At 39.4% G+C, this 27,741-nt stretch overlaps 1 protein-coding gene across 1 annotated transcript in view; it reads right to left on the minus strand.

The window, feature by feature from the left end:
* Positions 1–5,985: 5,985 nt before the first annotated feature.
* PCSK5 (proprotein convertase subtilisin/kexin type 5) overlaps positions 5,986–27,741 on the minus strand; it is a 316,125-nt gene continuing 294,369 nt past the window's right edge. The window contains exons 17-21 of the mRNA XM_060154957.1: positions 16,771–16,855; positions 12,766–12,863; positions 12,203–12,332; positions 11,674–11,789; positions 5,986–8,587 (exon numbers count right to left, since the gene is read on the minus strand). Of these exons, the coding sequence (XP_060010940.1) occupies positions 8,472–8,587; positions 11,674–11,789; positions 12,203–12,332; positions 12,766–12,863; positions 16,771–16,855 (545 nt within the window). The 3' untranslated portion in view covers positions 5,986–8,471. The remainder of the gene's footprint in view (positions 8,588–11,673; positions 11,790–12,202; positions 12,333–12,765; positions 12,864–16,770; positions 16,856–27,741) is intronic.

Genomic DNA, 27,741 nt, shown 5'->3' on the forward strand with positions numbered 1-27,741 from the left:
ACAGTTATGGATATGAGCGTCAAGAAAATCCTGTCTAATATCACCTGAGAAGAATTTACGTTTTACTAGATTTGTCAAAGGAGCTCATGGAATTTGTATTATGTTACGATTTTGAGTATTGTTTCTCTGTGTTCCCCGTATCTCCATCCTATTTCATCCTCATTTCATCTGAGGCTAGAGTATGCAAATGCTGGCTTCCAAGACAAAGAAAAATTAGCATGAAAGGGAACATCACATCCTCATTTCTTAATAGCCACTGCCTCATTTCCTTTAGGTCCTTTCTGATTTCTTTTGCGCAGATGGCCCATTGGTTGCTACTAATTGTCATGATGATACTGAAATCCACTCCTAGCTTGGTCACACAAAGCACTATGTGGCCATGCTGAGTAGTCCTGGGTGGATACTGCTCAATTCACAAGAGACAGCGTGGACCCTGGACCTGACGCTGTCAGGTAACATATATACGATCCTGATGCAGGCTGTACGGTCACAGCCTGAAGTTTGTTTTGACATCTTCCTTGGCTCTTATATTTCTCTTGGAGACTCTGATATCAGATCGTATGGATTTAAATTAATCCCAGATCTTCCGTTTAACCACTGGGGTGCCTTAGGCATTTACCTCATCTGCTTTCTCATTTGTGAAAAGAGAATAAGGTCAGGCTATTGGGAATATCGAATGAAATAACTCACATAAAGAATTGAGCACAGTGCTTAGCACATAGGAAAGTACTCCCTATGTGGGAGTTACTGTTTCTGTTGTTGTGAAAGGGAGTTGCTCACATATTACTTTCTTCCCTTTTACTCATCTCTGGTAATGACAGTTTAGAGGGCAAGGGGTTTTCTCTTAGAAGGAAAAGAAGATTCTGAGCCAGCCCTTGTCCCCAAACAGGCCTTGCAAACAGGCCTTACCACATCTGTTGCTCTGGCCATGGACATCCCAGGGAAGAGAAGCCATGGGCTGCCTTCTCTCATGTGAGCTAATCTGACAGCTGAGCTCCGCTCAGTACCCTGTCCTTTCATTTAGCTGGCTCGATGCAGCCATCAGTCCCCTGGGGACTGAAGCAGATTACAACGTCCTCAGCATTCAGTCTCACTGAATGTCTCCCGAACTTGTTGGCAGGAAGCCACTAGTTGACTCGATGTGGTCCTTGAGCAAGTCAATTAGCCTCTCTGAAAAGAGGGTTGATGACCCCGAGGACAAGGAGGTGGAGGAAGGGCAACAGCCCCTCCTATTAGCCCTTTGCAACTTGACCTCTGGGGTCTTCCCATTCCCTCCCTTCAGTTGCCCACCCTGCCCACTCCCTGCCTCTCAGTCCACAAGCCCTTTGATGGTTTTGTGCCTTTGTACTGGTTCTCTCTCTCTCGCGAGTCCTACTCCAACATCCTCACCTTCTTTGACTGACAAATTCTTGCTTATCCTTCAAGGCTCATGTCTAATGCCATTTCTCTCTGACGCCTTTTTATTCATTCATTCCACAAATATTTACTAAGCAAGGCACTGTGCTAGACCTGTAAGATACAGCTGTGAACAAGATGGGCAAAACCCCAGCTGTCGCAGAGCTGAGGGAGAGACCGACAATAATCAAGTCAATGAGCGATAGAACGTCATGTCTGTGGTACGTGCTATGAAAAGACCAAAACAGTGGGCAGGTGTGGAGCTGCTTCCCGAGGAAGCTATTTTTGAACTAAGACCTGTAGGATGAGAAAAAGCCAGCCATGTGAAGAGCAGGGGTCTGGATGCACAAATAAGCTAGTTTTGTTTGAAGAACAAAAAGAAAGTTGGTATGACTAGAATATGATGAGCAGGGAAGCATGAGAAGAGATCAGAAAGATCTCAGGTAAGGAGTTCAGATTTTATTCTGAGTGAATGGGGAGAGGTGAAATCAGATTTTGTAGTTGTAGTTTGTTTGTAGTTGTAATAGCTATCTCTGCTATCTGGAGAATAACTCTGCTATCTGTGTGGAGAATGATGGGGGAGGAGAGAAAAAAGAGGAAAGGCGGAGAGAAACGGGGAGCCTGGTTAGGAGGCTCTGGCAGTAGTTTAGGGTGGAGAGGATGGTGGTGTGATCCAGACTTACAGCTATGGAATGGGGAGAAGTAGACCACTTCGAGATATATCATGGAGGTGTGGTTAATGGGACCTCACTCATGGATTGGATTTGGGGGCGGAAAAAGAGGAATTCTAGGGCTTCCCTGGTGGCGCAGTGGTTGAGAGTCCGCCTGCCGATGCAGGGGACATGGGTTCGTGCCCCGGTCCGGGAAGATCCCACATGCCGTGGAGCGACTGGGCCCGTGAGCCGTGGCCGCTGAGCCTGCGCGTCCGGAGCCTGTGCTCCTCAACGGGAGAGGCCACAGCAGTGAGAGGCTGCGTACCGCAAAAAAAAAAAAAAAAAAAAAAAAAGAGGAATTCTAGGTTTCAGGTTTGAGCAGATGGTGGATGGATGGGTATTTAGGTGGATGTATTTTAATGCCATTTGCTGAGATGGGAGACACTTGGTGATAATGATGTTTAGGGGATTGGTGAGTCTGAAGTCTATTTTGGACGTGTTAATTCTGAGATGTCTATTAGATATCTGAAGGGAAATGGCAAGTAGCTATCTGGATCTACAGGTGGGAATCTTGAGGGAAGAGATCAGAAATATATATAACTATATTCCTCCCCGCCATGAAGAGTAAATTTCTCCCTCCCTTGCAGGGTTAAATTAGGAACCCAGCAGATCCTAAGTTCTCCTACCTGTGTGGGTCCCACATCATATCAAACATATTAAAATTCAGCTTTATCCCACATTAAGTTCAATTATATGTGATTGCTTAAGTTTTGAGCTGCAGTTGACTAGTTTGACATTTTGCATTTTGTAGATATTTAATTAAAATATCATTTGATTTTGCACATTTGAAAGGCAACTCTAGTTTGAATGTTTCACGTTATTTTTGGATGCCCTTGGAAAGCTTATTGTGCAAGGCATGGGACTTTTAGCCCTTTATTGGATAGCTTCATATTATAACCATGCATTTTTGTATCTGTGTTTCCCACTAGACCATTAGCTTGAAGAGGGCATGAAGGACCTCAGAGCTTGGTATATGACAGGGACTCAAAGTTTATTTACGGAAGCAATTCATTTGGGCTCGTAAGGAGAAAAAGCCAAGTCCAGGGATACAGTGTGCTTTCTATCCACACTTGGAAAAAGGCTCTTACCCCCTGCCTTGCAACACATATGGACTTGGTTTCTCTACGGTACTCATAAAAAGGAGGCAGTGTTGTGTAGAAGGTTGATGCTGTGGGCTCGAGTTTGAGCCACACCCTTGACTTGTTGTGAATCTTGCAACAGAAAGTTAGTTTCTATGGGTTGCTGTGATTTTTTGGGGTGCAAAATTAAAGCCATTTTAGTAGAACTCTGCCAGCTTCAAAACACTGTATTCTTAAAATAATGTATTCTTTTATAAAATGAAAAAGGGTCTTACAATTCAGGCCTCAGGGAATGTTTCTGGAAACTTCTAGCAGTGGGGATGCAAAATATCTTTTGTTGCCTGATGCCTGGCCCTGAAAAAGCAACAGTTGCAACAATTGTTGGGGGCAGGGGACCCAAACAGTGGCCCTTTAGAGAAGAAATCTTGCAAGAAAATCTTTCAGTAATAAGACAGTCAAACATCCTTCTAAGTCCCTTGCAGGTAGAAGGTAGGAAGGAAGTGCTGGCATTCCCAGGTCCCATACTTGCCCTCTGAGACTCAGTGATGCTGCACAACTGCATCCTTCTTGCCCAGGAATTGACTCTGGGCCAGATCTTCACCTCTCATGATGAAGAGGAGACATGATTGTATGGATTACAGCCCCATCTCTACTGCCAAGCTGCTCCAATGAGCCACAGTGAAATTAAGTCCATCTTGGCTATGCCCTGCTAAATTTGTCAATGGCTCCTAAGTATTCTGCCGAGAATTTCAGATTTTATAGGTTTGCAACAAAAATAACTTTGGAAATGGTTGTCAACCAGGCAGGAGAAGCAGGTTCATACTTTGTCATTGACACGTACTGAGTTTGGGGCCCAGGGCCCAGCTTGGGCCAGGTGAGGTCGGGCTGCAGCTGGCCTTTGTGCTCTCGCTGCCATTTTGTATCAGCAGATGGAAGGCGGCAGTGTTGAGCTGGCCAGGCCACAGCGGAAGTTGCCTCCAGTTTTCTCCATAATCGTCAAGCTGCTGTCTGTCATTGCCCTTTGTGCGAATCTGAATGATCATATGAAAGCAGTTGAGAGTGCATGCCCACTTATATTTTAGCTGCATGATATTCTTTCTACATGAGGGGGATGGGGTGTTTAATATTTCCATACGCAGATGTGCCTACAGTGTTGATCACTTGATGGAGAAATTTTAATTTAGTAGTTACTACAACAACTACCTGCCCTTGTCTACGAAGCACTCAGTGTGCAAGTTCCTCAAAATGAAGAGTAGACTGTTGGGTGGAAAACCATGAGTCTGATAGATCAGTAGCGTGATGATAAGGCCCTAATACTGGGGTGAAAGGTGAGAAAATGCTGATCAATCCACAGATGGATATTGATGATTGGCAAGGTCTTCCATGGGTGTGGGAATTGAAAAGAATGGGCATCTTTTGGAAAGTGTAAAAATGTCAATTCTTCTTGACTGATCCATCACATGTTGAATCACTGTCCTTTGTAGCAACGGGCTAATTAGATTAAAAAGCATTAAAACAATTGACTTGCTTCCCTGAACACCTCTTGTGCAGCAAGTTCACTGGTAACGCTCCTCCTGCTTTAGTCCCATCTGCTTAGTTAAGCCTTAGCCATCCTCCAAGAACCAATGCTAGTCCAGACAGCTCTAGGAAACTCGGCCTGACCAATCCAATTCAAAGCAATTTCTGCCTGTCTGAACTTAGAATTCACTACTTAGTGTTAATGGTCTTAATACTGAATTTTATTTTTATTATTCTGAGTCTGGTTATGTAATCCCAATCAATTTATTTCAGTCCGTACGCCTCAGCTTTCTCATTTATAAACAGAGGATAATACATGTCTCTGCTCTAGAGTTTGTGTGAAACTTAAAAGAGGATATATTTATATCAGTATATATATACTCTATATTCCCATATTGTACAGCACATAGTAAGTGGTCAATAAAATTAGTTTCTCTCCATTTCTGTAATGGGACTTCCTGGCAGCAGGTCTCTCTTATACCTTCTTGTATCCCCAGATCTTTAAACCTAATTGGAGCGCAATATGTGTGTCACTTCTGTTGATTTCTCATTTCTTTTTGCAGAAGACAGGGCATTGAACTTTCAAGGCTAGTGACCATCTCAAGCAGGTTTCACAAAGATCTATAATCCACGGTTGTTTTTTTGCTAACTATACAGTCCTACCCTGTGGCATGTACTGGAGATTGATTTTAGAAAAGTCACCTTCTAGGCATCCGGGGATACAGCCAACTAACAATGACACACAGGATATTAGCCCATTGAACAAGGTCATCTTCTATAACAGCTTTCACACCTGCCCCTGCTGCCTGACCTCTTTGTGCCCAGCCCCTTGGTCCCCACCCTTCCATACACCCACTGGCGGGTATGCAGTAGTCCATGCCCTGGGGGAAACCAGGGAAAGGACAGTTCCAGGTGGCCCTTTCACTGGACATGGCATCTGTACAATGCAAAAGCAACTGCACCGAACCTCTGTAGATTTTTTTCACAGTCTGCTTACTAAAAATGGGATTTAACATACATTCATGACCAAACCTAAACTGATCCTTTCTTCTATTGCTGTTACTTTCTCCTTTTTTTTCAGTTCCCACCTCTGCTCACCCTTTTTCCCAACTTTATTTAGATGGTTCATTCACCTCACCCTTTCCTCCATATTCAGCGTCTATGTGGAAACAGAGAAGTTTCTCATGACCTCACCCTTTCAGAGATGTTTGCACATGGGTACGAACAGATGAAATAAACAGGAACTTAGGTTAATTTAATAGAAAAAATAAAATATGGAATAACATTGATTTTGGCCAGTATCAATTACAACCATTCTACTATATTTTACAAAAAAACAACTGAACATTTTACACATGTACAGTATTTTTCAGTAAAAGTGGATTTGGATTTAACAATGGATCACTAATGAAAAATCAAAAGACAAAAGAAAACAGAAGATAGGACTTTTGTCTCTAGAGGTTAGAGCATTTGTTAAGTCTCCAAACTTTGTACTATCCATTACATATATCTCATTATGAATATATATATTTATACATAATATATAACATTAACTTAAACTTTGAAAGCATTATGTTCTAGTTAATAATATTCTGTAGATAAACGAGGCAGTAACCACTAGTAGTTAAACCAGTATTTCCACAATGTGTGCCTGCCTGGTCCGTGAGAAATGGAACACATGTTGGTAGACGCCAACGATTTTGACTGTCAGATTGATAGTTATTTGTCTAAGAACACAGACATCATTTTTATCTTTCCCTTCATAGTAACTTTGTGCCTCATATATTATGGGTGGGTTCAGTTAAATGGATTTCTTTGCAGGCAAATCTGGTTTCACCATCTGCTTGACCTTGCTTTAGGCTCTCACTTGCTTTTGTCCGCTTAGAGACTGTGCCTTTAAATGTAAGACTTTACATGCCATACCTGGGACTAACTTGCTTTCTTCCGGTCAGAAGGGCCTGAAGTGTTATGAAGAGGAGAATTACTCAACAAAATCAGTTGATTCCCTAGTTACATATGAATCGTTACATGACTCAGTATCACCACAGTGCTCTTAAGAGGGTCATTAGACTTTATACTCATTATTTACCTTGGGTTCAATGTTAACTTTGATGTCTAGGAATGCATATTTTCAAGGTAGGCTTTTTACTACCTTGCTGCTTGGATGGGGACCTTAGTTAGCATCCACTTCCCAGGATAACCTATATTGATATCATTCCTCTTCTCATCTGTGAGGCCAGTGACATCTTGGAAGTGAGGCTGTCAGAAGCCTAAAGCTTGCAAGATGGCTGGTCATTCTCAAAGCAAATGAGGTCACCAATGGAGCTTTGATATGAAACATGAAGAAACTTGATATCAGTCTATCCTCTCCTAAACAGAGAAACTCAGAGTTATAAAAAGATCTATCAGGTTTCCTCATTTTTGACCACTGATCCAAACAGTCTTCACATAATTCAGTCTGCTAGATTCCAGGATGTGTTTGGGGAGTCATAGAAAACCAGTGAAGATATTTCCAAGAAAACAGATGATCTCAGTGACATTCAGTGGACAGGTGTATCATAGCATGGTTATAGAGGGACAGAGGAGTGGGAAGAGAACAGAACCAGGAGGGTACAATCATGCTGCCCATATTCCATTTCCAGTTTTATTTTCTTAAAATGACAAGATGAAAAAAACTTCTAATAAGCACCATTGAAAAATGTTGCCCGGCCAACTTGGGCACGAGCTTAAATATTATTTAAATAAATTCCATTTCTTAAAAATACAGGACCTTTTAGAAACTTTTGACTCCAGGAAGAAATTTTCTTCATCATATCCAAAATGCTTCCCACTACAACACATGGAATTTCTGATGGCCTTAAAAAAAAAATAAAAATGCTATGGGGATAATGGCTGAATAGCACCAAGAGATTGTGCAGGGTTTACAAGTGAACACTCTGGATTTGGGGGGAGCCGGATCAGTCTCAGCTATTTTGTGAATCTTTGCATTCTGTCCATCACCACTTTGACTATGCAGAGCAATCCCATTCGACCAGCTGTATGTGAAATAACCGAATCTACCATGGAAAAGCCAGTAGCAGCAAGTCTATTGGATGAAACCAGTGGAGCAGACTTATCAAGTGGGCATAATGCCAAAACCAGCACACAATGCATGAAGTAAATTATGTGTGGAAAGTATCAATGGTCAACTGTGAAAAACCAAGACAGACGACACTGAACACAACTCTGCGGGATGTTCTTAATGCCCTTAGGTCCGGTTTTCTGCCATTTCCCCCAACAGTGGACTCAAGCATGAGAAATGATGGATGCCTGAGCTTTCTGTTTCATTTTGATCTGTGTCTGCTCTTGTGATGTTTTTGAAAGGTATATTTTTAGGCGTCTCAAAGGGGAAACAAGCAAGTAAATGCAAAAGGAAAAGAAATGGACCTTCAAAAACAGGGCAGGAAGTCAAATCATTACTTTAACGTCAAATTTTGGCATCAAATGCTTTGGTCATACAATACTGTCTCTGTGGTTCTGGCTGTTTAGCACTAAACACCCAGTTATAAAAGGTAGGCTTGTTGTAGGTTTATTTTTTTTTTTTCCATTTAAGTTCTGACAAAACAGTTCACCATCTCCCTGCACAAATTTGAGAGAGAGAGAGAAAAAGAGAGCAAGAAAGAGAGAGGTGGCTTGCTTTTTTTTTTTTTTGCTTGCTTTTTTCTTTTTAATAATAATATGGAGTAATCTATAAGTCTACAGGAACAAAGAAATCTAGGATGGCAGCTCAGCCTTGGAATGTACAGGTTTTGCAGCAAAGTTGTTGAAGAACCTTCCGTTGGCACAGATTGTTCTTTTTCACTAGCATACAGAAGCCTCCTTCCGCCCAGGACTCTTCCGTTGCTTTTCCAGGAAGTCAGCAAGAGAGAGGGGAAGTTGAGGACGAGAGCAGCATGATGGACACACACGGAAGAAGGTTGTGATTGGCCAGAGAGGCAGATTGGGGGGATTGGAAGAGATCATTCGGGAGCAGTCAACAGGAAGAAATTTGGTCCACCCAAAGTGATTTCAGTCAACAGCATTGTTTTCAAGGAGAGATATTCCAGTCCAACGGTAAATGTGATTGGTATCCATTTATGAAAGGAAAAAAAAGATTAGAAAAAGAATAAATTAGAAATCAATAATAATATAGGCAAGGAATTTTTCTTTTCGGAGTTACCTAGAGCAGAGCGTATACAGTCATTTATACTATATTTCACTGAATCCAAGACACTGGATTTCAGATGCACCACTACTTTAAGTACTACCAAGAAAAAAATTCATATTAAATGGTGACACGATAGCCTCTTATCAGAATATTAGTTTTATGCTTATTGAAAGTATTAGTTAAATTTATATAACATGCTGTTTTGTTTCTGGGCTTATGTAATAATTCTTCCTTTGAATATTGAGAAATAGTTTAACTTGTTCAAGCTATTATGAAGTGCAAGTAAATGCAACACAAGTAGGAGTGATCATGTGCCTAACTCAGTTGACTAGACATATCTGTGACTAAGTCACAGGCGATGACAACTATGTCACATCAACCTGTGGATCAAAAGCAGTTGTAAGCTGCCATGAATTATAAGATGCATCTGATTCCAGAGCTGTTAAAATATATTAAAAAAGTATGTCTTAGAATCACTGAAATATGACAGTTGAAAGAAAATAAATAGCACATCCCTGAATGCAACTGCCACGTGATTTGAAAAGCCTGGTGAGCCATCAATGATCTCATTCCTTTAACCGACCTGAAAATGGACCCATCACAGATCATGGTTCTTCATTTTCCACTTTTGCCTGCAATCCTGACACTCCACTTTTACCAAAGTGCCACTGGCATAAATTATCCCATGCTTACTGTGGTTTAGGGAAAGCCGTTAAAGCATCGCAAACCTTGAAATGCCCGGTACCAAGTGCTGTGGGTGAAAATTTCAGAGGAGCACTGGCTGGTAAACTAAAAGGTGATACTTACATAGTACCTGGGGTGCTATCCCTCGGTCTTCTCACCTCCATGTTGTGTGGTGAGAATTAGCCCTGGCCACGAAAAGTTTGAACACAGAGCCTGAGCAGGTCTGCCCGTCCCGGCCAGATCAATCATACATTAGAAAAGCTATGAAGATGCAGAGTCACCTGTGATCCTCTGTGGATATGAGACCATAAATGATGTTCCTATGCATGCCATCGCATGCTCAGATTTTTTGATGTTTGAGATTCCTAACGGGAAGTTGTAGAATAACCATATGAGGTCGCCAGCATTATCCTTCTCATTTTTACAGATGAGGGAGGTGAGGCCCAGAAAAGCTCATAACCTGCCCAAGGTCTGGAGGCTAGGTATGAATGACAGCATTCTGACTCCTGAATCCCCATTCTCCCAACCACAGCACTCTTCTGCCTCTTGTGAAATTTCCAGAAGAGGAACCATTCAAAAGAAGACAAAGATTAAACCCAGGGAAATGATTTTATCAGGGAAAACTGTTCCAAATGCATAGTTTTTTATTTTCCTATTTTCCTAACAGTCCAAAGATGTTTAGAACAACGGTGGTTCAAAACAATTTCTTTCTACATCATTGAGATGCACGTCTGCATAAAATTTAGGCACAAATTTTAGGGCCCTCTCTGCATGAATTATATCGAGAGTCAAAGTTCACAAAAGGCTGGAGTTGGACTAATTTAAATTCATTCATTTTATAGATGGGGAAACTGAGGCTAGAAAAGGGAGAGAACTTGGTATTTCCCAAATTGTCAGGGGGAATGGCGGCACATTAAAAATACCTGAGAAGATTCTAAAGCTATCAGTGCTCAAACTGTACCCCAAGACCAATTTAAATGGATCTTTGGGGAAGGTCTGGGGTCCTGGCATTTTGATTGAGAACCACTGGTGCAATGAAAAGAGAAACAGACCAACATTAACATTAGAACCAATCTGTAGTTGGTTCTGTCATTAGATAGATGCCTATCTATCACAGCTTAATGAAAGATTCAGATACCATTTGATTGTTATTTACATATCAAAATTATAAACAATCCAAATAAGAGGAGCGTGGCAATAAACTGTGGCATCTCCACATGATAGAATATTAAGCTGTTATTAAAAATGAAGTTTCTGAAGACTTTGTAAAAACATAAGATAATGTTTATCTAATGCTTAGTGCAGAAAGCAAGATACAAAACTCCATGTACACGGTATTTTAAAAATCTGATGAAAAGTACATATGCCAAAAGACTGGAAAAAATACAGTAGGTAGCCTTTTCTAGTTAGTGTTTGATGTATGATTCCAACTATATGACATTCTGGAAAAGGCAAATCTATGAAGACAGTAAAAAAATTATGGTTTCCAGGGGTTGGGCAGGGGGAGGTAAGGAGGGAGGAACAGGCAGAGCACAGAGGATTTTCAGGGCAGTGAAGGTGTTCTGTATGATAGTACAATGGTGGATACTTGTCTTTATACATTTGTCCAAACTCATAGAACACCAGGAGTGGACCCTGACGTAAACTATAGACTTCGGTGATAATGATGTGTCAATGTAGGTATCAACTATAACAAACATATCATTCTGGTGAGGGACACTGATAATGGGAGTGTTTGTGTGTGTGTTTGTGTATGTGTGTAGGGTAGTCAGGGGCTATATGAGAACTCTCTGCACTTTCTGCTCAATTTTGCTGTGAACCCAAAACTCTAAAGTTGTAAAGAACCAAGTTTACTGCGTAAAAAAAAATTGACTCGTGCCATCTTGGTTAGTGGATGCCTTAGTTCTTGCAATTAAAACCACCAACAAACCAAACCCATTGAGGGTAGAAGTTCGAGATGAATGAACGCCAACAAGATATTGGGCGTGTCCTATCTGGGGCACGCTTGAGAGTTTCATTTTCAAGTGGAAATATATTAGACCTTAACGTAGAAAGATCACACTTTGCTCAGAAGATCAAAACGAGCAGTCGTACTCACCGTCCTTGCAGATGGTTCCCATTTGACACATTCCTAAGTCTAAGAGATACCCACTGGGGCAGCTCGTACAGTTCTTGAACCCCGGACCGTTGCATGTCAAACAGCTGGTGTCACATCTAAGGGGACAATGTACAATTTATCATCCTTTTGCACATCAGGCACAGAAGAAGATGTGTTTGCTACCAACCTCTTAATGTCTTAAACTTAATCTTCTCCCTTTGAAGATGCCACAAAAGTCTTTTCTTACAATAACTGCTAGGTTTGACAACATTAAAGAAAGCCTAGCAGGTAGACTATGATTTTAAAGGGGAGAGAGCATGCATTTGAAACAGAAATATTACTTTAGAGGTTTTAAAGTTCTTCTGAGGTGAAAAAAAAATCAGTTGGGTTAAAGGTTCAGCACAGTGTCCACAGGTAAATGTTTGAACCTTATTTTTCATTAATAATTCTGTTTCATATTATTTATGAAGGCAGTCAAATAAGGAACCCGGTAGCCAAACACTAGGGCTTAAGGGGTGGATCCACTTACTTTTTGCAGGATTTGTATCCATTTTCTGAAGAGTGGTCGAAGTAATGGCTGATACTACAGCTCTGCACGCACCTCCCATCCTCCATGAAGTAGCCCTCTGTGCAGTTAATACACCCACCAGCACCTGCTCCTTAAAAGCAAGACAGATGCCGAAGACAGAAACAAAACCTCAGCAGAGGTTGCATGATGGGCTGCTTCTTGCATAGTTGGTTAAAATGGCATTAATAGGTTGTAATTTTAATAATTATGATATTTGTGCTTTTCCTTATGTTCTTTGGAAAAAATAATGCTCCAGTTTTACATTGAACCCATTTGCCAAAAACATCAAATCTCTTTGGAAAGCGAAGGAGGTATCACTGGGAAATTTAAGTTTTCAACGAGCATGGGCTACTAACGTCTGACTTCTGAGAATACATGCATGATTATCAGAAGAGACCCATGCTTCTCCAGCATTTATTTTAAAAATATCAAATGGGTTTGCATGAGTGATGGATAAAGAGACAGGTAAACAAAAGCCAAACCAGAGCCAGAAGGATAAACAAGAGGACTGGGAGAGAAGGTACCAGCACAGGTGGCGCAGAAGCGGTGGCAGGGTTGGCAGTCTTGGCCGTTGAAGTACCGTCCGTCTTCACAGGCAACGGCACACCGGGATCCCTGCAGGCTGAAGACACAGACACAGACACAGACTGCTGTGAACAGGCAAAGGAGTCATGACTCCCCAACGCCATATGTAACAAATATAGTTCCCCCCAGAGACCAGTGGCTTTGGCAAAGCTTCGAAGCATGGGAAATAGCCCCTGTAGTCTTTTTTTTTTTCTCCTCCCAATGCCTATAATGCTTCTCTGTGCCTAAAATTATGTCTGTAGCATACACACGTGCTGCAAACTTTGGGGACTATTTCTCTTAATTATTAGACTGGCTGACACATTTCTTAACATTTTACAACATGGAGGTTTTTAAAAGTATTTTATTGACCCAAACAATCACCTTAGCTAACAATATGCCTACCAATTCCCTGATATCCAGACCTCCTAGACGTACTATGCCAGCGGTCCCCAACCTTTTTGGCACCAGGGACCAGTTTCGTGGAAGGCAATTTTTCCATGAGATGGGGGAGAGGGGGAAGTAATGCGAGCACTGGGGAGCGGCAGATGAAGCTTCGCTCGTTTGCCTGCCGTTCAACTCCTGCTGTGCGACCCAGTTCCTAACAGGCCGCGGACCGGTAGCGGTCTGCAGCCCCGGGGTTGGGGACCTCTGTACTACACAATAAACTTAAAAGTAGTTTTGTAACTATAAATGTAGTAGGAACACATGGTAGAATGAATTGCAACAATAAAAGCGCACAACTATCGTTGCCCAACGCCCAGCTCAAACTCCCAGGAATAGCCTTTTTTTGATTTTAAGTGTTTCTGATTTTAGTTCTTCTATTGGTTCCAATCAAAACAACAGAATTCTAATATACTTTTGCCTTTATTGCTTGATTTATTAATTTTAAACTCTAATGAAAAATTTGGCAAAATTATCTACTTATACTGCTGCTTCTCCAAACATCTCGATTTTCCTTAGTTATACTATTATTTAGTCTTTTTAGGTGTTATCTGTGTCATATTTTCTCTAAATAGCACTCTTAGGCATTACCTAATGAGTTGCTAGAATGTCACATGAGGAATGTGTATTTTTTTCTTCTAATTTTTATCAGCTATGAGCTTTTTCATAGTCTACAGACTGATTCTTAAAAACAAATGCATAAAATTTACAACATTTAATATACAAATTTTACTCACGGAATAACTCAGTAGTGAGACTGTTACCATAATCCTATGTCACCCAATAGACAATACTAGAAAATGGGTATCTAAGCAACAGGGTCAAATGCTTTCTATTTTCTTATAAAAAATATATTTCTCTATATTGTTCCAATTCACATCTTACTTGACTGTGTTTTGAATATGGATCATACTACTAAAAAGTAACATTTATTTTTCCCTATGCTCTTTAAAGAAATTTGGAAAGGACAAAACCCAAAGTAGTTGAAAAAGAATCCCGAACAGTCCTGTTCACATTTTAATCCATTTCCTTCTAGTATTTTATGCATAGATATTTTTGTTTGTTTTTAGCCAGTATTTAAAATTTTACAGGTCTCTTGAGGCAAAATGGCCAACCCTAGAAGCCCCTAAGGAAAACGCGGGGAGCCTCAAGGAGACAGAAAGTATATTTCATTCATAGATCTTCTACTGGCCAGAGAGCTGTCATTTAAAAAGCCAGTAAAAGAAAATCCCTTTCCTTTTTGTAGAGCTGTAAAAAGGGGACAGTGCATCAAATGAATCCTTTTGTGGGAGGAAACAGGACTACCAAAAAACTTATCAAACTTTTTAAAAAGCTGCTTGTTTTTCTAATAAAGGACATTACTTCTGAGGTTGGCACTTATTCAGCAGGAGACAGAGGCTGCACTGTGTGAGGAGGGAATGCACTAAGTGGGACGTGCAGCAGAGCAGTCTCTGTGAACCATGATGCTTTCTAATGGTTCCAAAATACAGGGGTGGCAAGGCTAACGAACCTGGTACCGCGAACTCCTGGGTTCTTTCTGGGATAAGCCAGCCAGGTTAGACCTATGCCGTCCCACACGCTGTAGCACCCATGGCTCGGAAGCACTTGAAATGTGGCTAGTGTGGCCGAGGAACAGAATTTAACATTTTATTTTATTTTTGTTAATTTCATTCTAAATTTTACAAATTGGCACTTGATTCGGTTATTGGCAAACTTCTGAGTAAGTGTGGAACAACTTGGCGATATAAAAATCTACTTCAACTAAATTTTATAAAATCTAAATACAGATCAAGTATTTCTCATAAAAAATTATTCTCTGAATTGAGATGTGCTTTAGGGGTGAAATACATATCAGATTTCGAAGGCTAGGTACTACAAACAAAAAAGAATATAAAAGATCTCACTAATTATCTTTTATATTGTCTTACATTGATTACATGTTGAAATATTTTGGATATATTGGATTAAATATTTTATTAAAATAAACTTCACCCGTATCTTTTTACTCGTTTTAGTGTGGCTACTGACATATTTAAAATAACATATGGTTCTCATACTTCTGTTGGAGAGCACTGGTTAACTTACTCTATCAAATGTTCCCTAAGAAATATAGAGAATAATCTTAATCTTTTATTTCTCATGGACCAATTCAGTATCAGATATTGGAATAAGTGCTTTGTAAATGTTATCACAGTTAATCCTTATCATAATCCAGCAACATCGGGGTTATTATCACCTTTTTTTTTTTTTTTTTTTGGTGGCACGCGGGCCTCTCACTGCCGCGGCCTCTCCCGTTGCGGAGCACAGGCTCTGGACGCGCAGGTTCAGCGACCATTGCTCATGGGCCCAGCCGCTCCGCGGCATGTGGAACCTTCCCGGACCGGGGCACAAACCCGTGTCCCCTGCATCGGCAGGCGGACTCTCAACCACTACGCCACCAGGGAAGCCCGATCACCATTTTATAGATGAGAAAACCGGAGCTCAAGAGGGGCAAAGTGACTTGGCCAAAATCACACAGCTGATAAATGGCGGAGAAAGATTTGAGCTCACATTTATCTTCCTTCTTTTCATTATGCCAATCTGCTCCTTCTACAAAAAGCAGGAGGAGGCCGACCAGACTGATATTTATCAAAACCGAAGTCCTGAGTAAAAGGGGCTAAGCAAACTGACACTGAATGCATTTATGGGGAAAAAAAGAAAGCCATGGATAATCAATTAATCGAAATAAAAATGATGTTCCACTATTAATTAATGCAAAGAATTACCTGCCTAAAAACTGCCTGGACCCTGCATATTTCACCTCTGATCAAAGGTGAAAACAGAGGTACTGGTGATTCTTGAAAGGGAAGCAATGGAGCACAATTCTAGCTCTATGTAATAAACCCAGAGTCCAACTCCTCACTCAGTGTGGGATGATCTGACCTTCTCTAAGGATATCAAGAGAATACCTAGTTCATTTGAGCTGCATGTTATTCTCTCAAAGAATCTATCAACTATCTGGCTTTAGCAAAGTGCAAGTGTCATCCATTCAAGGAAAATATCCCTTGGTATTAAATCTATGTGCATATCATAGCATAATGGAACCAGCCTGAGGTGCTGAAGATAAGAGAATGATTGGCTATACGGAGAGAAATAATAAAGATAAGGGAATAGTTTCGACCATCAGAGGAATGAATCATGGGGATTAAATATAATTCATTGGTGTTACCTACACAGGAATCCTTGACTGATGTACTACCGGTCAAAAAGCCTGAAGCAGGCCTCTCAAATGGCCGTTTATTTTCTTGTATTTGAGCCATCTTTTCTAAAGGAATTTTATTTGGTTAATAAACCTTCCTTAGCCAAGATGGTATCCATTTTTTCACATAAAATGGTAGAGATAATGCAAATAGCAATCAAGTGTTTGAATGGGAGTCAAACCAAGGGTAACTTATAAAAGGGTTATATTTACTTTTTTTTTTTAAATTTGTACTGAGAAGTCCTTGGGCTGTGTTACTTGATGAAATCCTTCACTCTCTTACCTTGACCCCTCCCTACATTCTGTACAGTTGTCAGATTCGGTACATGTCTTGCAGTTTTCACTGCATTTCCGGCAAAGATTTTTCTCTGTTAAAAAAGAAAAAGTAACAAGGTTATAAGTCAATTTTGGTCAGCTGGATTCCATCAAAGCGTATGTTCTAATGTTTGCTAATGTATGCTATAGTACACATGGCCTTGAGTAGGAAACTGTAGGAAAAGCCCCAGACTCAGCATTTGCTACCACTTCTCAGCAAACCAAATACAGGTAGGAACTATATAGCATGGGGTAACACCTTAGTGATATCTACCATTTTATAGACAAGAGAACTACAGCCCACTTAATTCTTAAATAGTTTATTGGTTTTTTTCTTCTTCCCATTCTCTTTCCCAAGCAGGGTTTCCTAACTTCCTACAATGAAAATCTCACTCATGAAGCTGGGGCAATGTCACTACGAAGTGTTGAGAAGCAACACTACCAGCTGAGGGATGGAATGGTAGACCCCATGCTCACAGCTTTAAGGACTACTCTGACGAACTATACTAGAAAAGAGAACTTGCTTTTAAGATTGCAAGGTAAGGGTTGATTATTTCTTGCATTGTTTAGTGTCTTAAACTTTATAGCAGCTGGAGACTTGATACCTTCTCTGAGATGCCAGTGGATTCTAACCTCATGTGTATGTAGACTTGAATGAAGCTTTGTCTATAGGCTTCTCTATCTGCTCTTTATTTAGCTGGTGTTCTTCAGGGTTCCACAGAGAAGCACTGCTTTAATGGATCCCTCTAAGGACCTCCTGGAAGTCCATTTCCTTTCTCAATTCTGAGCCCCTTGGCCTGAAATATGAAGTCCTTTACAATCTATGATCTCCCCCTCATAGTGTCATTGAGACTACTGGACATGGCATAGGCTCTGAAGCCAGAGGACCTAGATTTGTGTTATGCTTTTAGCATCTCCAGTGGGCAAGTTCACAGTCTCTGTTCTCCCATTTGTTAACTAAATATTACAATAATGCGTACCTCTCAGCTTGTCTTGAGGAGTTAATGACATTATTCAAGGGAACTGTAAATATGTTGGCGGTAATTACTGCTAGTCACGATCATACATAATCACTATGTTATATGTAAATGGACTCATTAAAGGAGGAAATTAAAACAAAAGGCAATTGCATAGAAGGAGAGAGATGCACAGACCACTTGTATCAGCAAAGTAATTGTTTAAGTAGCCTTCTTTAATTATCTACCTTCCAGGCTCTGGCAAAAGAACTGGTTCTCTCAGTTATCTTTATCCTATCATATACCATCTAGAACCAAATTCCTTTTCCAAGGCTCAGCCTTCTTGAAAGAATTTTGAATTTTTTCTTCAGGGAATACTACTTATTTCTGATCCCTTTTCTAAAAATTTTTATTGAAGTATAGTTGATTTACAATGTGTTAATTACTGCTGTACAGCAAAGTGATTCAGTTATACATATATACACATTCTTTTTTATATATTCTTTTCCAATACACATTCTTTTTTATATATTCTTTTCCATTATGGTTTATCATAGGATATTGAATATAGTTCCCTGTGCTATACAGTAGGACCTTGTTGTTATCCATTCTATATAGAAAAGCTTACATCTGCTAACCCCAACCTCCCACTCCATCGCTCCCCCTTGGCAAGCACCAGTTTGTTCTCTATGTTTCCGATTTCTGTTTCTGTTTCATAGATAGGTTCAGGTTCATTTGTGTCATATTTTAGATTCCACATATAAGTGATACATATGGTATTTGTCTTTCTCTTTCTGACTTATTTCACTTAGCATGATATTCTCTACTTACATCCATGTTGCTGCAAATGGCATTCTTTTTTATGGCTCTGAGTAGTATTCTATTGTGTGTGTGTGTGTGTGTGTGTATACACACACACATCTTCTTGATCCATTCATCTATCTATGGACATTATGTCTTGGCTATTGTGAACAGGGCTGCTATGAACATAGGGGTGTGTGTATCTTTTTGAATTATAGTTTTGTCTGGATATGTGCACAGGAGTGAGACTGCTGGATCATATGGTTGTTCTATTTTCAGTTTTCTGAGGAACCACCACACTGTCTTCCACAGTGGCTGCACCAACTTATATTCCCATTAACAATGTAGGAGGGTTCCCTTTTCTCTACACCCTCTCCAGCATTTGTTATTTGTAGACTTTTTAATGATGGCCATTCTGATTGATGTGAGGTGGTACCTCATTGTAGTTTTGATTTGCATTTCTCTAATAACTAGCAATGGTTGAGCATTTTTTCATTTGCCTATTGGCCATCTGTATGTCTTCCTTGGAGAAATGTCTATTTAGGTCTTCTGCACATTTTTCGATTGGGTTATCTGTTTTTCTCGTTGTTGAGTTATATGAGCTGTTCTTATATTTTGGAAATTAAGCCCTTGTCTGTCGCATGATTTGCAAATATTTTTTCTCATTCCATACGTCGTCTTTTCATTTTGTTTATGGTTTCCTTTGCTGTGCAAAAGGTTGGAAGTTTGATAGGTCTCATTTGTTTATTTTTGTTTTTATTTCTACTGCCTTGAGAGACCAAAGAAAGCAGTGATATGATTTATGTTAGAGAATGTTTTGCCTGTGATCTCTTCTAGGAGTTTTATGGTGTCATGTCTTATGTTTAAGTTTTTAAGCCATTTTGAGTTTATCTTTGTGTATGGTGTGAGAGTGTGTTCTAACGTCATTGATTTACATGCAGCTGTCTAACACTCCCAACACCACTTAGTAAAGAGACCGTTTTTTTTCCCATTGTATATTTGTGTCTCTGTTGTTGAAGATTAATTTACTGTAGATGTGTGGCTTTATTTCTGGGCTCTCTATTCTGTTCCATTGATCCATATGTCTGTTTTGTGCCAATACCATGCTGTTTTGATTACTGTAGCTTTGTAGTATTGTCTGAAGTCTGGGAGGGTTATGACTCCTGCTTTGTTCTTTTCTTCAGGATTGCTTTGGCAATTCTGGGTCTTTTATAGTTTCTTATGAATTTTAGGATTATTTGTTTTAGTTCTGTGGAGAAATTCATGGGTAATTTGATAGGGATCACATTAAATCTGTAGACTGCTTTGGGTAGTATGGCCATTTTAACAACACTAATTCTTCCAATCCAAGAGCATGGAATATCTTTACATTTCTTTGGATCATCTTCACTTTCCTTTATTACATGTTTTATAGTTCTCAGCATATAGGTCTTTCACCTCCTTGGTCAGGTTTATTCCTAAATCTTTTATTTTCGGGGGTGCAATTTTGAAAGATATTGGTTTTTTACATTCCCCTTCTGATATTCATTGTTGGTGTAAAGAAATGCAACTGGTTTCTGTATGTTAATCTTGTATCCTGCTACCTTGCTGAATTCGTTTATCAGTTCTAGTAGTTTTTTGTGGAGTCTTTAGGGCTTTCTATATATGTAATCATTGTCATATAACATATAGCATATAACGACAACTTTACCTCTTCCCTTCCAATTTGAATACCTTTTATTTCTTTTTCTTATCTGATTGCTGTGGCTAGGACTTCCAATACTATGCTGAATAGAAGAGATGAGAGTGGGCATCTCTGTCCTTCTCCAGATTTTAGCAGGGAGGCTTTCATCTTTTCACAGCTGAGTATTATCTTGGCTTGGGTTTGTCATAAATACCTTTTATTATATTCCACCTCCCCTTAAAATTTTTATTTTATATTGTTATATTTATATTTTATTTATATTTATATTGGAGTATAGTTGATTAACAATGTTGTGTTAGTCTCCGGTGTACAGCAAAGTGATTCAGTTATACATATACAGGTATCTATCCTTTTTCAAATTCTTTTCCCATTTAGCTTATTACAGAATATTGAGCAGAGTTCCCTGTGCTGTACAGTAGGTCCTTGCTGGTTATCTATTTTAAATATAGCACTGTGTGCATGTCAATCCCAAACTCACACTCTGTCCCTCCCCCCGCCCACTCTTCCCCCAGTAACCATAAGTTCGTTCTCTAAGTCTGTGAGTCTGTTTCTGTTCTGTAAAAAGGTTCATTTGTATCATTTTTAAAAAAAGATTCTGCATGTAAGTGATATCATATGATATTTGTCTTTTTCTGTCTGACTTACTTCACTCAGTATGACAATCTCCAGGTCCATCCATGTTGCTGAAAATGGCATTATTTCATTCTTTTTTATGGCTGAGTAATAGTCCACTGTATATATGTACCACATCTTCTTTATCGATTCATCTGTTGACGGACATTTAGGTTACTTCCATGTCTTGGCTATTGTAAATAGTGCTGCAGTGAACATTGGGGTGCATGTATCTTTTTGAAGCATGGTTTTCTCGGTATATATGCAGGAGTGGGATTGTTGGATCATATGGTAGCTCTATTTCTAGTTTCTTAAGGAACTTCCATACTGTTCTCTATAGTGGCTGTACCAAGTTACATTCCTACCAACAGTGCAGGAGGGTTCCCTTTTCTCCACACCCTTGCCAGCATTGTTTGTAGACTTTTTGATGATGGTCATTCTGACGGGTGTGGAGTGATATCTCATGGTCGTTTTGATTTGCATCTTTCTAATTACTAGTGATGTTGAGCATCTTTTCATGTGCCTCTTGGCCATCTGTATGTCTTCTTTGGAGAAATGTCTATTTAGGTCTTCTGCCCATTTTTTGATTGGGTTGTTTGTTTTTTTGATATTGAGCTGCATGAACTGTAAATTTTGGAGACCATTCCCTTATGGTCACATCATTTACAGATATTTCTCCCATTCTATGGGTTGTCTTTTCAGTTTGTTTATGGTTTCCTTTGCTGCACAAAAGCTTTTGAGTTTAATTAGGTCCCATTTGTTTGTGTTTGTTTTTATTTCTGTTACTCTAGGAGATGGATCCAGAAAGATATTGCTGAGATTTATGTCAAAGAGTGTTCTGCCTTTGTTTTCCTCTAAGAGTTTTATACTGTCTGGCCTTACATTCAGGTCTTTAATCCATTTGGAGTTTATTTTCATGTACGGTGTTAGCAAGTGTTCTAATTTCATTCTTTTACATGTAGCTGTCCAGTTTTCCCAGCACCACTTATTGAAAAGCCTGTCTTTTCTCCATTGTATATTCTTGCCTCCTTTGTCAAAGATAAGGTGACCATAGGTCCATGGGTTTATCTCTGGGTTTTCTCTGGGTTTTCTATCCTGTTCCATTGGTCTATATTTCTGTTTTTGTGCCAGTACCATACTGGCTTGATTACTGTAGACTTGCTGTATAGTCTGAAGTCAGAAATCCTGATTCCTCCTGCTCCGTTTTTCTTTCTCAAGATTGCTTTGGCTATTTGGGGTCTTTTGTGTTTCCATACAAATTGTAAAATTTTCTGTTCTAGTTCTGTGAAAAATGCCATTGGTAATTTGATAGGGATTGCATTGAATCTGTAGATTGCCTTGGGTAGTGTAGTCATTTTGGCAATATTGATTCTTCCAATCCAAGAACATGCTATATCTTTCCATCTGTTTGTGTCATCTTCGATTTCTTTCATCAGTGTCTTATAGTTTTCTGAGTACAGGTCTTTTGCCTCCTTAGGTAGTTTTATTCCTAGATATTTTATTCTTTTTGATGTGATGGTAAATGGGATTGTTCCTTTAATTTATTTTTCTTATCTTTCATTGTTAGTGTATAGAAATGCAACAGATTTCTGTGTATTAATTTTGTATCCTGCAACTTTACCAAATTCACTGATGAGCTCTAGTAGTTTTCTGGTAGCATCTTTAGGATTTTCTAGGTATGGTATCATGTCATCTGCAAACAGTGACAGTTTTACTTCTTCTCCAATTTGGATTCCTTTTATTTATTTTTTTCTTCTATGATTGCCATGGCTAGGACTTCCAAAACTGGGTTGAATAAAAGTGGTGAGAGTGGTAATCCTTGAATTGTTCCTGATTTTAGAGGAAATGCTTTCAGCTTTTCACCATTGAGTATGATGTTAGCTGTACGTTTGTCATACATGGCCTTTATTATGTTGAGGTAGGTTCCCTTTGTGCCTACTCTCTGGAGAGTTTTTATCAGAAATGGGTGTTGAATTTTGTCAAAAGCCTTTTCTGCATATACTGAGATGATCTTGTGTTTTTTGTCTTTTATTTATGTGGTGCATCACACTGATTTGTGTGTGTTGAACCATCCTTGTGAATTTGGGATGAATCCCACTTGGTCATGGTGTATGATCTTTTTTATGTGTTACTTGATTTGTTTTGCTAATATTTTGTTGAAAATTTTTGCATCTATATTAATCAAAGATATTGGCCTGTAATTTTCATTTTTGGCAGTGCCTTTGTCTTTTATTGGTATCATGGTGATGGTGACTTCATAGAATATCTCTGGGAGTGTTCCCTCCTCTTCAGTTTTTTTGGAAGCGTTTGAGAAGGATCGGTATTAAATTCTTCTTTGTATGTTTGGTAGAATTCACCTGTGAAGCCATCTGTCCTGGACTTTTGTTTGTAGGCAGTTTTTAGATTACAGATTCTATTGCACTTCTAGTGATCAGTCTGTTTAAATTATCTACTTCTTGATTCAATTTTGGTGAGCTCTGTGTTTCTAGGAAGTTGTCCATTTCTTGTAGGTTGTAGAACTTGTTGGCATATAATTGTTCATAGTATTGCCTTATGATTTTTTGTATTTTTGCAACATCAGTTATTGCGTCTCATTTTTCATTTCTTATTTTGTTTATTTGGGTTCTCTGTCTTTTCTTCTTCATGAGCCTGGCCAGAAGTTTGTCAGTCTTGTTTATCCTTTCAAAGAACCAGCTCTTGGTTTTATTGATCTTTTTCTATTATTTTTTTAATCTCTATTTCATTTATTTCCTCTCTGATCTTTATTATTTACTTCCTTCTGCTGACTTTAGGTTTTATTTGTTCTTCCTTTCCTGATTCTTTTAAGTGGTGGGTTAGGTTGTTTGAGATTTTTCTTGTTTTTTGAGGAAGGTGTGTGTTGTTATGAATTTTAAGAACTGCTTTTGTTGCATCCTATAGATTTTGTGTGGTTGTTTTTATCGTCATTTGTTTCAAGGTATTTTAAAATTTCCTCTTTGATTTCATCGTTGACCCATTAGTTTTTTGTTTTTTAATTATTTATTTTTGGCTGCGTTGGGTCTTTGTTACTGCATGTGGGTTTTCTCTAGTTGCCGTGAGTGGGGGCTACTCTTCATTGCGGTGTGCGGGCTTATTGCAGTGGTTTCTCTTGTTGTGGAGCCCAGGCTCTAGGCGCGCAGGCTTTAGTAGGTGTAGCACACTCGCTCAGTAGTTGTGGCTCACGGGTTCTAGAGTGCAGGCTCACTAGCTGTGGTGCACGGGCTCAGTTGCTCTGCAGCATGTCGGATCTTCCCGGACCAGGGCTCGAACCCATGTCCCCTGCATTGGCAGGCGGATTCTTAACCACTGCGCCACCAGGGAAGTCCCGACCCGTTAGTTTTTTAGTAGCATGTTGCTTAGTCTCCATTTCATCATTTTTCTCTGATTTCTTTTCCTGTGGTTAATTTCATGCCATTGTGGTCAGAAAAGATGCTTGAGATAATTTCTATACTGTTAAATTTGTTGAGTCTTGTTTTGTGCCCTAGGATGTAGTCAATCCTAGAGAATGTTCTGTGTGTACTTGAAAATAATGTGTATTCTGGTTTTTTTTGAATGTAATGTCCTGAAAATATCAATTAAGTCTAAATGTTCTATTGTATCATTTAGGATCTCGGTTGCCTTATTGATTCTCTGTCTAGAAGATCTGTCCATTGATGTGAGTGGGATGTTAAAGTCTCCTACTATTATTGTATTCCTGTCAGTTTCTCCTTTTATGTGTGTTAGTATTTGTTTTATGTATTTGTGTACTCCTATATTAGATGCATATATGTTGACAAGTGTTCCATCCTCTACTTGTATTGGTCCTTTTATCATTATATAGTGTCCTTCTTTATCTTTCTTTATGGCCTTTGTTTTAACATCTATTTTGACTGATATGAGTATTGTGACCCCTGTTTTCTTGTCATTTCCATTAAATATCTTTTCCTATCTCTTCACTTTCAATTTATGTGTGTCCTTTGCCCTAAAGTGGATCTCTTGTAGGTGGCATATTGTAGGCTCTTGTTTTTTATCCAATCTGCCACTCTGTCTTTTGATTGGAGCATTTAGTCCATTGACATTTAAGGTAATTATTGATAGATATGTATTCATTTTAAACCTTGTATGTATCCATTTTAAATGTATTTTAAACCTTGTATGTAACCATTTTAAACCTTGTATGTATCCATTTTAAATGTATCCATTTTAAACCTTGTTTTCCCATTGACTTTATATTTCTTTTTTGTCCCTTTTTGTTTTTCCTTTTGTGGTTTGATAATTTTCTTTTGTATTATACTTATGTTCTCTTCTTTTTGGCTTTTGTGAATCTACTGTACGTTTTTGATTTGTGCTTAGCCTGTTTTTCAAGTATGTTAACCCCTTCCTATACCTACTTGCCTTAGACTGGGAGTCATATAGGCTCAAACACATTATAGGAGGAAAAAAATCTACATTTTTTACTCTCCTTCCCCTCATTTTATGATTTTTTTTTTTTTTTTTTTTTTTGTGGTACGCGGGCCTCTCACTGCTGCGGCCTCTCCCGTTGCGGAGCACAGGCTCCGGACGCGCAGGCCCAGCGGCCACGGCTCATGGGCCCAGCCGCTCCGCGGCACGCGGGATCCTCCCGGACCGGGGCACAAACCCGTGTCCCCTGCATCGGCAGGCCTACTCCCAACCACTGCACCACCAGGGAAGCCCTCATTTTATGATTTTGATGTCTTCTTTTACATCTTCATCCTTCTGCTGTTCATTATGGTTATCATCACTTTCACAGAAATTCTTTGATTTTTAAAAAAATCTGTGTCTGGCTTATTTAAGTGATTTACTTTCCAGTTGTGATTTTCTCTTTCCTACAGAGTTTTAGTTCTTTTCTATTTAGAGAAGACCTTTCAATATTTCTTTTGGGATCAGTTTAGTACTGCTGTATTCTTTAGTTTTTGCTTGTCTGAGAAATTCTTTCTCTCTCCTTCTTTTCTAAATGATAATCTTGCTGGGTAGAGTGTGCTAGGTTGCAGATTTTTCCCTTTCAGGACTTTGAATGTATCTTGCCACTCCCTTCTGGCCTGCAATGTTTCTTTAGAGAAATCAGCTGATAGCCTTATGGGGGTTCCCTTGTAATTAACTCTTTGTTTTTCTCTTGCTGCCTTTACAATCCTCTCTTTAACTTTTGCCATTTTTATTATAATATGTCTTGGTGTAGGTCTGTTTGGGCTTATCTTGTTTCGGACCCTCTGTGCTTCCTGTACCTGGATATCTGTTTCTTTTTTTAGGTTTGGGAAGTTTTCAGCCATAATTTCTTCACAATTACATTTTTGATCCCCTTTTCTCTTTCTTCCCCTTCTGGAATCCCTATTATGCATAGATTGGCATGCTGTATATTATCCCATAGGTCTCTTATATTGCTTTCATTTATTTTTCTTCATTTGGCTTTCTGTCTGCTGTCCTGATTGGGTGATTTCCATTATTCTATCTTCCAGGTCACTTACTCATTCTTCTGCATTATTCATTCTGCTGTTCATGCCTTTAGCTCAGTTTTGTCTCTGCAAATGAGTTTTCTAATTTTTCTTGGTTCCTATTTATAGTTTCTAATTCGTTTTTACAGTATTCTGCATTCCTGCTGATAGCCTTTCTTAATTCCTTCAGTATTTTCATTATCTCCTTTTTGAAATTGGTGTCTATTAGACTGAAGAGGTCTGTTTCATTGTTTGTTCTTTCAGGGGAATTCTCTTGGTCTTTTAACTGGGAATGGTTCCTCCCCTACTTTATTTTACTTATATTTCTCTCACTCTGTGAGTTTAGGAGAAACAATTATCTACTGTGGTCTTGGAGGGCTATTTATATGTGGGGGCATCCCTGTGTAGCTTGTGTGGGTTTAATATATTTGGTGCGAGGGCTGTTTTTAGTAGAGATGCCTGTTGCCTCTTTCCTCAGCATGTGCTGATCATTAGCCCCTTAATGTGGGGTATGCAGATGTGATGGCTGGTGCCATTCCTGGCGTTCTTGGTGGCGGTGGCAGCTCAGGTGCGCCCCCGGAGTACACCATGGTGGCTTAGGCAGCTCATGACCACTCCTGGGGTCCGGGAGGGTGGTGGTGGCTTGGGACCTCTCCTGGCATCTTTTCCAGGGCTCAGCCTTCCTGATTGAATTTTGAATTTTTTCTTTAAGGAATACTACTTACTTCTGATCCCTTATGTCCCCTCCCCATTCTCATTTTTCCCTTTCTTCGTCACATTGCAGCTTATGTTCCAAATTTTGGGGAAAATAAAAACTACTGGGGAACCCATCCCCATTGCTCTAAAGGGTAAGCCAAGAGCCCCATCTCCCTCATAGAGAAAAGCCTGCTTTTGAATGAAGAGTGAATTTGACTTGTTAAATAGCAAAAGTATCCACTTCAAAATTCTTTCCTGTTTGTTTGTTTTTTTTTTTTAAATCTCTTGTTCAGACAAATTATCCAGAGCTCAGAAATACAGCAAAAGATACCTGCAGCCCTTGTCAGTCAGGGCCATACCAGAACACTATCAAAAAGAGATGTACCCAAGGATTATGGCATTCTCCAGGCAATGTACCTTTGTTCACTAATGACATTTGATTAGAGCCCACATTCTGTGAAGCCACATGCTAATTTACAGATTTCTGTTTGATAAAGTTCCAAATGATTTCTGTCCATTTGAAAAAATAACCCCCCCAAATTCTAACTGTATTGCCATGCAGGATGTTATTCAGTTCTGTCTCTAACTCATTTTGCCTTTCCCGGTGGACTAAGATACCTGATAGGCTTTGAACCCACTTATCACCTTGTAGGTTTCCTCATTAATGGGTTAGGTAAGTCACTGACATATTTCCATTCTCTATTTACATGAAAGTCTCATTTTTAACCTTGTCGATATCATAT

This window comes from Lagenorhynchus albirostris, chromosome 7 (genome assembly GCF_949774975.1).
Source record: "Lagenorhynchus albirostris chromosome 7, mLagAlb1.1, whole genome shotgun sequence".
NCBI lineage: Eukaryota > Metazoa > Chordata > Mammalia > Artiodactyla > Delphinidae > Lagenorhynchus > Lagenorhynchus albirostris.